Consider the following 11,284-nt stretch of genomic DNA (forward strand, 5'->3'; position numbering starts at 1 on the left):
AAAGAGCAGAATGTGGCATAGTTTCCATGTCAGTCCTCTGATACTTGTGCAGATGTTATTTTAAAACATATAAAAATGATAATAAGTCATTGCATGAAGACACCCCTGCTACCTTCTCTGCACCTCCAGTCACTGATACTGAAGGTGACTGCAGGCTTCTTTCCTTTGGATCCAATCCCAACCTTGGATCGTTAGCCTAGTGTCAATAGATGTTTATAATAATTATTATAATGACAGAGGTCAATTGCAAACTTCTGTAATCCAAAAGTAATGAAGCAACCGGACTGTAGTGGAGTTTATGGTACAAAACATGCAAATAAAGATATTAATGTAATAAGTGTGGTGATTAACCAATTTGTATATACTGTAAGTCGTCTAAAATAACTACAAGTACCCTCATGGCATTCAATTCCTCACAAAATATTGGATTAAATAGAACAGATATTCTGGTCAATAAATATTTAGCATGACATGAAAAATAAAACAACAGCAACATACAGTACATAACATAGAAAAGAAACTGCTCAAAACCGCTGCATGTTTTCTGCTGTTTCTTCATGTAAATTCCCTTCTCAGTATGCTGGAACAATTAGTTCATAAGCTGAATTGTCAACAGCCTGGGGGATTTAGAAATTGCCCCGCCCGTACTTACCATAAGAGATAACACGCCATAATCAAGTACCTTTCCGAGAGTACAACAGCAGGGTTATTACTAGTCCCTACATAGGAAGGCCCCCTTTGACCACTGTCGCCTCAGCATCTGTGCAGTTGCAGGTTAAAGCCACAGGAAGGCGTTGTTGTACAGTCTGCCAGTTGGGCCTGAGGGCCAGATGACTCCACAGATGACGGTTGATGGGCCAGTTTGAAGACTTAGCAGATGAGTGTTTAATGATTCCAAAGGTTTGCCAGGTCTAACAAGCCAACTCGGTCAATGCCCTGACTCGTTTCCTCGTCAGACAGACCCCAACAGCTGTTCTCTCTCTCTCCCTCTCTGTCTGTCTGTCTACCTCCTGTCTTCATCTGTATATTATCTTCTGTTCATCTGTATACTATCTTCTGTCATACCAATCTAAACCTCGTTTCTTAGACTAAACTAACTTTGCTCTGTCTATTCTCTGTGGGTCCATTTGCTGTAGCTTGACAGTATATACCTGTCAAAGTCTCACATTCTGCCAGTACTTCCATTAAAGTCTCCTGTCCCTCAAGCTCAGTTGTGGTGGGGATGTTCTGAGTGGGATGGCTGTCGAGTTGGTGGGGTGGGGCAATCAGGGTCTCGTTCAGGATCGTCGTCAGGGGAGACGATCTGCAGAGCCACTTCGTTTTCATAGCAGAATGAAGAGCGTGAGCTTTGGATGTACTGTTGTTCAGCCAGCTCTTTGGCACTGCATGACGGTGTGTCGGGAATCTCGTATGTCCGATGGAAGAATGAGTAGTCAACCTAGGAGATGGGCAGAGAGGAAACACATGTTATTGGTAAATAATACACTCTACATTCTAGTGAAAGAGTTGCCACATTAGAGCAGCCATAGCGTTAAAGGGACGAATGATCATTTCTCTCTGTCCTGCTGACCTGGTAGCAGTCTTTCCTCTCAAAGAGCACTGGTTCAAAACGATGTCCCCAATGAATTTCAGAAGCCAGATAGGAGCTCCGGCACTGTGTCGTCATAGCCGTGGCCTCTACCATGCCCTCCAGTATGACCACCAGCTCCAGCTCAGATTCATTCTCCAGCGTCTTGCGGTCTATCTCGAAGAAGGGAGACTCGTCGTCGATCTCATGGACAATTGTCACTGGCGAGACCAAGAAGATGCGGTCTGTGCCCGTATCAAAGCCCACGTTGATGTCCATATTGTCCAGTGGGAGAAACTCTCCCTCTGGTGTCACCCTTGGCTGAGGACAGGATGAGAATAATGTTGGTATTCAGTACATTATATTTTCCACATTAGCTGCTGTGATGCTACAGAATTGATTTTCACATGTAGGGAAACTTTACACGGAGAAATGAGAAATGATTTCTGATACAAATCAGAAATAATAGATACATGTGGCAGGAAGTACAGTAAAACTACAAAACAGTAAATGATTATGATGAGTGTGACTATGCCAGCCTTCGTCATTATTCTCATTTCTAACCCTATAGAAAAATCTATAGTCCCACCACCACAGAATTGGATTTCTTTCACCCTTGCAAACTTAATCTGCCCTGTATGAATTGCTGAATATCCAATGCTATTAAGAGAGATCAAATTGTCAAAGCACCACAGACTCTGACCCGGCAGCATGATCGCATTAATACAAACAGTAAGTAATGTATTTTCTTGTTTTGTACTTGTGTGCCAAAGGCAACCTAAGATAGCAGGATAAACCTCACAATACACAGAGGACATTATCCAAACCCAAATACAGTGGATACACACAAGAGGAGGAAATGCCATAATGAAGGACAATGGTTCTCAGTTAAAGAACTGTGGGGCAAGTTAATCCACAGTAAATCTTCCTAACCCCAGAGAGAGAATAAAACAAGCTCTCATTAACTACGGTCTACAGAATACAGGCCAGATGGTCTCCGGTCTCTCTCTCTCTCTCTACCTTTTGCAATGTTTTTTCTCTATTGATGTCTCTCAAGCTGGCAGTCTCATATATCGTCTATTACTTTTTGCTGTCTGTCGACCCCAAGTCACTCACTTGACCCCTTTGTTTTAACTCATAGCTTTGCTCTACCTTCTCTCCTTATGTGCCCATGGCCTTGATCATTTTTCTCCTCTCACCTTCAGTAGTTGTGCTCGGACGTGGGCCTCTACCAGGTGGCTCCTGCGCATGTTTCCAACTCTCCACATCATACAGAGTTTCCCATCTCTCATTGCCACCACAGCTGTTTTAGAGAACACCAGAGTTTGATTGCGCTTCTTAGGCTTGGCAATCTTTGCCATGACAGCCCCGATGATGAAGGCGTCAATAATGCAGCCCACGATGCACTGCAAAACGACCGCCACCACCGCCAGGGGGCATTCTTCGGTTACGCTTCGAAAACCGTAACCGATGGATGTCTGCGTCTCCAAGGAGAAAAGAAAGGCCGCCATGAAGCTGTTCACCTGGAGGAAACACGGCTCTTCGACCACTGCCTCTCTATCAGACTCTCCTCCAGATCCTGCCTCTGCTGTACCCAGAGAGGCACTTGAGCTGGGGGTAAGCCGGATGGAGAGGTCCCCATGCGCAGAGGCAATCAGCCAGAAGGCAAACCCAAATAGCAGCCAGGAGAGAAGGAAGGAGAGGGTGAAGATAACCAGCATCCATCGCCAGCGGATGTCCACACAGGTGGTGAAGAGGTCGCTGAGGTACCGCTGGCCCCTCTCACTCATGTTGACAAAGGTGACGTTGCAGCGTCCGTCCTTGCCCACAAAGCGCTGACGGGGCCGGCGGTTTGAGCGCCTGGTGGGCCTGCGGCTGGTAGTGGAAGGGGAAGAGAGTGAATCCTGCTCCGAGGATGAATAGCGTGGCCCTCTTCCTCCTACACTACTGCCTCTTCCACCCCGTAGTCCAGAGCATTTCCCTCCTGCTGTCACCCCACCCTCTCCTCCTCCTGTCACCCGTGCCGACTCTCCAATGGCATTTTGCCTCCGTGCATTGTTGGTGTTGCTCTGAAGAGGTAGAGTTTTACAATTGAGAACATGGGTCGGAGAGGGGCTGGTTGGGGCTCCTGACCCTGCTGGGCTCCCAGCTGCCTCAGCCGTATCTGCAGCACTCAGTGCCAGCCTCATGACCTCCTCCTCCTCCACTGGCCCATCAACCACAGCACTGAAGCGGCGCTTCACACGTGCTGCCCCCATTATGTTCTGTGAGTCTTCTGTCTTGAAGGTCTGACCAATTATTTGGTATTCCTCCTTGTCTCGATTTGATATTGATTCATTGGAGTTACGTGTAAACATCCATTCTGCCTTGACACAGAGTCATTGAAGTTTTGCGTGTTGCAACACAAAACAGTTTTTCACGACTTCTAAAGCAAATAAATCCATAGTGGCCTGTATGGTAACCAGAGGAGAATTCCTCTCAAGACCATTGGTCAGTCACTCTGTTTTTCACGTTAATTTCACCCACTTGTGAAGTCTTTTTTCAATGACAAATTAGAAACAACATGGCTTCTCTTGAAGTTCATCTGCAGATGTCAATATCCAATGTCTTTAAAACATACTCACTTGTGAGCTGAAAAGAATGTCGAGCAGTTAAAGGAGTCTTTTCTGTGATTCCCTTTTTGAAACAATGCTAAACTACGACAAGGAAGAGCAAGGCTGGGTTAACAAGGAGGTATTGCAAAAGCATGCAGGATAGGTTTGATACGGTCGACTCAGTTTCAAACAAAGGGACCAGCTGAGTATGCTGGATTATTTGATAAAAGCTATAAAATGACTGAATTCATGAATGGAGAACAGTAGGAGTATAGACACAATTTCAGATTACACAATGCATTACCGCAAGATGCAACTCAGGCATACTGACAAACATTCAAGTAACAATCCAAACAGGAGAGGATATGAACAAATGGATTTTGTTTTGCAGCTAAGGAGAAGCAAAAGAACATGCTGTTTCTTACAATCCAAACTCCTCCCAGCTTCACAACCCCTTGGTGTGGGCACAAGAAAACAAAAGCATACTGACATTATTCAGTGTCAATACTTATAAGTGACTTCATATATGTGACCAAGCACTGGATATAACTCAGGAAATATATTAGCCATCTTTTCTAGCTGGTCTTGTAACTTGCAAATGTGTACAAGTTAAGAACTGAAACCACGTGTTTTGCTGATTGTTTGGGTCAGGCCACTGCTGTAATAATACAACCCCTTACTCCTTAAGTTCTGCATGTCTGTTTAATTGCCATTGAGTTTGTCTTCTCTAAAAACGTGATATGTGGATTACAATGAACTAACAAATCATTACGACAGTGAATCTCTTAACTGAGTATAAGAGATTACCATGTATAAATCACATACCCCCTTGTCAGAGCAGACAGACTTCATTACAGCTCAGTATCCGAGCTGAGGAGTCACCTGTGCCTAACAAAATGAGAAGAAAGGAAGGAAAATAGAAAAGTGAAAGAGAGTGAAATAATCAGAGGTTGTTTGATCTGTAACTGGCATCGTTCATGTGCTTAGTTTTATGTGAAAACATATTTAAAGAGAAAGTAAATGTACAAGGCACCTGATGAAACTTTCAATATTTTTCTGGAGGTCTTTAAATGCTACTGTTCTAAGTTAACAAACACAGAAACCATGTCATACAGGCGGTAACAGCACATCACACTGAGGTAAGTCTACAACAAATGGAAATGAGGAAAAAGATCCCTCCTGAAGTGGGAAGTGTCATATGGGTTCATCTTTGTTGGTGTTGACCTCTGTTTCTAACACTTCTTCTGCATTGTTGGGCTTTGCTGGTGAAGAGTCACATGGGAGAACAAATTAGAATCTGCTGTTTTATCTGTTCCATTGGTCTTCAGTGCAATATTCCCTTGCATTTGCTTCTTCTTTTCAAGTGTGCTGCCAATCTTAAAAAGAAGCAGGAAAAACAGGAAAATGAAAAGATGTCAGTTCTGCAAACACTGCTGAATCAGTTTCACAGCTTTAATTGTCTTGGTGATGAGTCAAAACTGAAGGTGGAGAATGAGAGAGGGAGAGATTGATCCTTCTCTTTCTACACACACTGTTGGAATTTTCATTTAAGCAGAGATCTTATGATTATGGACAGCAGATACTTACCATCTGTGTGGTTGCTCTACTGAAGTCCTCAGACCGGTCAGTGTAGATTTGAAAGAGCCAAACTAACTAGTCGAAGCACAAAACTTCCACGTGCAATTTTAGAACCTGAGGAGAAACAAAGAAGAACGTTGATGTAAAGTAAATCACACACTGGTAGTGTAACTCAGATGAAGGACTGGGATGAACTCAAGATTGGTCTGACAAATTGGTCTTGCTGCGGTGATGGTGATATGATGTGGATTATAGCTGCACTTGTGAGTTTGATAATCTCACTGAGGGTTTTATTAATCCCCAGAGGATTTATGTAAGAGTCACTACTGCTCAAGAAAATGGCAGGAATGTCTACAAACATACACACGTTGTATATGTTACCATACAGGCAAAGTTTGAGACAACATGGACAGCAGTGGTGAGATGCATCATTTCATTGAGTTAAACATAACAAGACACCATATGATGAATAAACAAATGCAATGTATCCTTTGGGCCAGTGTTATACAATTAACTGCATCATTAAAAATGTTTTCAATCGAAATCACCAAATGAATGACTGGCAGCACACAGAAGAGGGAGGAGAAAGTGTTTCCATAGCAGCATTAGCATATTAGTTTTGCATATTGTTGTATATAAAGGATACAAGAAGATGGATACAAGAATCCATCTTTGTACGTTTCCTCTCCCTTCTCTTAGTTAGGAGCTTGCCATCATAAGTAATCCTAACATGTATTTATGCCTCTTACTCCAAGTGTTGAATTTGGTTTCTTGTGCCTCTGGTGAGGAAAGTTGGTAACACCTTTCTAAGATTACTGGAAATTCACAGACTGTTTAACAGTCTCTTATTTCTTTCATTTTCTTTAAAGATTCTGCAGTTGTTGGGTTCATGACGATTGCAGCTACTGTCCTCGGAGCCTTTGACCTTTGTGCCTCTGCTGTACATCCAGTGGTACCACATGAACAGACTCTCAGCTCTGCTATCTCTGTGATTTGGAGTGGAGTGTCGCTGGACAGCTGATGACAGCAACTGGATGAGGTGATGAAGGAATGAACGTGTCTTGTGGGGGGGTTAAGCAATGTTATGGTACACGTGTCCTTGTATCCGCAGCAAACATTATCGCAGTGAAGTGTTAAATGTCTTAAATAACTCCTGAGATGAGAACATCCAGGCAAGGGCGTCTGGGAAAATTGCCCGTGTGAAGTTGTCGCTTTACACTTTCACAACCCTGAGCAGCAGCCAGTGCACAGTGCTGCCTTATACGTTAATGCCCAGATGAGGGGATGACTGTAATAATATTTGAGGTAAACCAAGCCAAGATCTAATATCCAAGTCTAATATTACATTGTAGGTGCAATATCAAGTTAAATCAATTTATATACACTTTGTATTGGACTGTGCTCAAAGTAGGAGAAATTTACCATAGAATGATCTCAGTATGGTGCAATATTATTATTATTTAGCCAGTTGCAATCATAAACGATAGTGTTAAACGATTGCTATGTATTGCTATGAAGCGGTTGCCTCTGCCCATCCTCTTTCTGTTAAGATTATTATCTCACTGATTCTTGAGAGTCGGGACAAAACATGTCCCACATAGACAAGTCTTATTTATATCAAAAATAAATAAATTTATAATGATTGACATACTCACAAAGTTAGATCTAAAGGAATTGTGAATACTGATGTCCTCAGCAAGAGGTCACAATATTCACCAGCCCCCAAAATCTTTAAAAACCTCTACAATTGTGAAAACATTTACATTAAATCAAACATAAGAGTTATGAATGTATAAAACAATGCATGCCATGAACATCTAAAAATATTTTCCATAGAAATCTGCCTATCAAAGTTGTGTCCTCTGTTTCCGTCAACTCCGTCAGATTTTGTCATAAACCTCATTAAATCAGGCAATAGCATGGTCAGCTATATCCCTGAGGGTCCCTTTTCATTCCCCTGGCTGTGGTGAATACATCAATACCACACATTGTCTGGTATGTTTGACATTTTTTGATATTTTAGATGAACAATGTCAATTTTCCTATGGTCACAGCTGGAGCATGTCAACACCATCTTTCTGTTATGATACCTTTTAATAAACCATATTGGATTCAATGAAAGTATTTTATTGAGATTATGGAGACAGCTAGCAATAGCCAAAAAACTAGCTAGCTAGCTGCAGTGTTTTTTTCTGCAGAGGGAAAAAACATGCCATTTCGTCAACTCCGTCAGAGTCAACTCCGTCAGGTTTTAGGTCTGACGGAGTTGACATGTAAGCTGACGGAGTTGACAAATCCACCAATAACCGCTTAATGTGCCAATATTATACTATTTTCGAACATAGTAAAGGAATAGAATGTTGTAATGGCTGTGTCTTATCTCCCACTACTTCCACTGGACATTGATTTTGTCTGCACAAGCCAGTGTATGTTTTCAACATCTGGTTGGAGGAACACACACTGCACCTTTAAGATTTTACATCAATCAATCAATCCACTTATCAATCGACCAATCAATCAATCAATCAATCAATCAATCAATCAGTCAATCAGTCATGTTAAGTAAATGGACATCTGATTCCAAGACCATTGCTGTGGATACTGAGCATCAAGATGTGAAAGTGGAATTTCTGCATCCCCATGGTGCAACAGCAAAGGTGTGGCAAGAAGGATGCCTGTTTCTGCCCAGTTCAAGACATCATAGTGAAACTAATGGGAAATGCATCACCAGTCCAATCAAGAACAAGAGTTATCTACAGTATTGCCCCTGATGTGATGGACTTCATAGAGCGTGAGCATGTCCGACGCCTGCTGCTCAAGGCATAAGTCCCTTGTGTGACAGCATTCATGCTTTAAAGCATAGTGTGTTTTTTCAATGTAAGCACCTCCTCAACACGTGTGTTCCTGCTCTCTTCTTTTTCCTAGTTTTGAAGTATGCCATGTTTTGCAGCATCACCTATGGCTGGTTGTTAGCTTAATTACATTTCTTCACTTATTTTTTATAATAGTTGGAAACGGTGCAATTTGTTATAGTTTGAAACGCTGTATTTACAGTTTGTTTATTTCAGTTGAGTGAAAAATATGTTCAGTATAAGACAAGGAGTTGTTATTTATTAATCTATTGTCACTTCCATCTGTTTAAAAAAGCATTTGTTCATTAATCAGAAATGCAAATACAATTTTGTCAACTCCGTCAGTTTCCTGTCAACACCGTCAGATCTTCATCGGCAACCTCAGATGTAGGTTTTTGTAATTTTTCTGGGAAAAAACTAATTCTTTCTTCAGTTTTTGTTGTTTAAGTAATAAAGGATCATCAAATCGACACCCTCTTGTGTCTTATTCCCTTTAGGATTTTTTTTCTTTAGTGGCAAAATAAAAGATAAAGTTTGAAAATGCAATTTTTTAGAAATCTGTGTATTCATAACAGTGTGAAATTAAGCCGTTAGTTTATATATTATATTTTATTGCGTATAAGAGTAACTAAACACTATTACAACATACATCAGAACTTAAGATTCTTGTTGGGCTATTATAATTATATAATTATATACTTTTAGTGTGTCTGACGTAGTTGACACAAATCAAGTTTTTAAGGTAAACATGTGAATTTATTAAAAATGTGTTTTAACCTCCAGCCTGCACCTTTCATGGTTAAATAGCACAGATCTTAATCTACATGAATATATAACTCTAATCAATATAGTGTACATTTTCAAAAAATGTTTTTCAGAAAGTGTTTTGTCCCGACTCTCAAGAATCAGTGATCTACCATATTTAGGTGTAATGCAGCCAGATTAGGTTTGCAGAGAATATGATTACAGTGCCTTAAGTCCTGCAAACAGACACTTCACATGGAATTGTGACAAATTAGCCTTACTTTGTTAAATGATTGCATGTCTAACAGGGTTTAGTTACAGCAAATTTTCAAGGCAACAACTATTTGAAGCCAGTTTGTCAGTGACTTACAGTTGTATGATGCTCATGCTGAATGTTACTTTTACTCTATCTGAATCGTCACTCTTCATCGTGATGCTACAATGCCAATACAGGGGCGTCAATACATGATATTGACAGATGGTGGTCAGAAACCAGGGCACACACTGGATCTCGCTCCCCCTCAGAGTTATATGGCTTTCTGTACATTCATTCAAAACACCACATTGTTCTATAAATCTTTGCTCGCCAAAGCCGGTTTAACATATTTGCAAAACACACAAGCAGGCTCCATCTGCTTGTCTGAGATATAAATATAAATAGATAACGGACACCACAACAGTGCAGCAACCTCCTGCTTCTGGCCAATGGGATCAATACAGTTCTAGTGACGTGTTGATCTGGTGGCATCAAATATAGGTTTTTACTGTGGCTGCTGCCAATAGTTGCCAGAACAACAAACCATAAGGGCTGTTGCATCATGAGGTCATTTGTGCAGGATGTCGCTACAGACATTTCACACAGTTTAATATGCAAGTTATCTTACTGAATGCTGAAACAATATGGTTATACTTTGGAAATCCTAACATTTGTGACCCAAATGCACTGAAAACAGAAAAAAACATTTTTTAATAGGACTTTGATGCTTAATCTTATACTTTTTCGAATTTGAACCAATTGAAAAGACAAAATACAACAATTTTAGTGTCCGTTTTGACATATGAAATTATGAATCAGCAGAGGCAACAAAGAAACAGGAGACTTTTTGATGGTGGCAGAAACAAAGGGCAGCACAGGCAGCACTCAAACCAAAACACTGGATCTGGACGGCTGTGATCTTAGTGGTCAGAAATAACCCTCATCTAGTGCAGTTTCAATGTATCTTCACTAGCTGCAGAGTTCCTTCCAGAACAGTTTCAGTATTGAATTATTGATTTGCATCGATATCTTCTGAACTAATCCAGTCAGACACATCATTCAAGTTACTGTGGGTAGGTTTTCAAGGTCAGTCAGGCTGATTGTTAAAGTCCAGCGTACACAGAAATGCAAGTTTGGGGCGTTTAAGGAAAGTAAGAGAGAAATGTTTGGCTTTGGTGAGTTACAAGTGCTTTGCTGTTTAAAGCAATTTTCGTGACGTTTTCAGTCAGATTGTCACTCAAAAGAGGAACGAGGGGCATTATTATTATTATTGTCGTTACTTTGATTCAGGTTAAGCTTCTAAGTACTTAAATCCAAACACACACTGAGCTCATCCTGTCTGTCTGTTTATACTAAAGGCATCTGATTTAAAATTGTCTTTACAGGTTCAGACTCAACAACAGCGCAAAATGTTTGATATAAAAGTGCGATAAATTCGAAACATATTAAATTGCTCGGGTGTAGTTCCGTCTGCACTCACCCTCCGTTCCTTCTCTCGCCTCGGTACTTGAACGCGTCGTTTCGCTGCACTTTGCTCCGCTTCCATCATGTTCACGGAGCTGCTAACGAAGAGCGACGGAACCGCGCGCGCTGCTGCCCGGCCGGTCCCGGTCTGCCCGCGAGCGCACAGCTGCTGCGTGGGCGAGCGCGCTCCCGACGTGGTGACACGCCACTGGGCACGTGAACGCGCGAC

At 41.4% G+C, this 11,284-nt stretch overlaps 1 protein-coding gene across 1 annotated transcript; it reads right to left on the minus strand.

The window, feature by feature from the left end:
- Positions 1-1,207: 1,207 nt before the first annotated feature.
- kcnj14 (potassium inwardly rectifying channel subfamily J member 14) lies at positions 1,208-3,825 on the minus strand. Its single transcript, XM_076154828.1, has 3 exons — positions 2,767-3,825; positions 1,571-1,888; positions 1,208-1,438 (listed from the first exon to the last, which is right to left on the minus strand). Exons 1-3 carry the CDS (start codon positions 3,823-3,825, stop codon positions 1,208-1,210), a joined length of 1,608 nt encoding a protein of 535 aa, XP_076010943.1.
- Between the last annotated feature and the right edge of the window lie 7,459 nt (positions 3,826-11,284).

This window comes from Genypterus blacodes, unplaced genomic scaffold (assembly GCF_046128005.1).
Source record: "Genypterus blacodes isolate CSIRO-AG114 ecotype Tasmania unplaced genomic scaffold, CSIRO-AGI_Gbla_v1 ptg000063l_1, whole genome shotgun sequence".
NCBI lineage: Eukaryota > Metazoa > Chordata > Actinopteri > Ophidiiformes > Ophidiidae > Genypterus > Genypterus blacodes.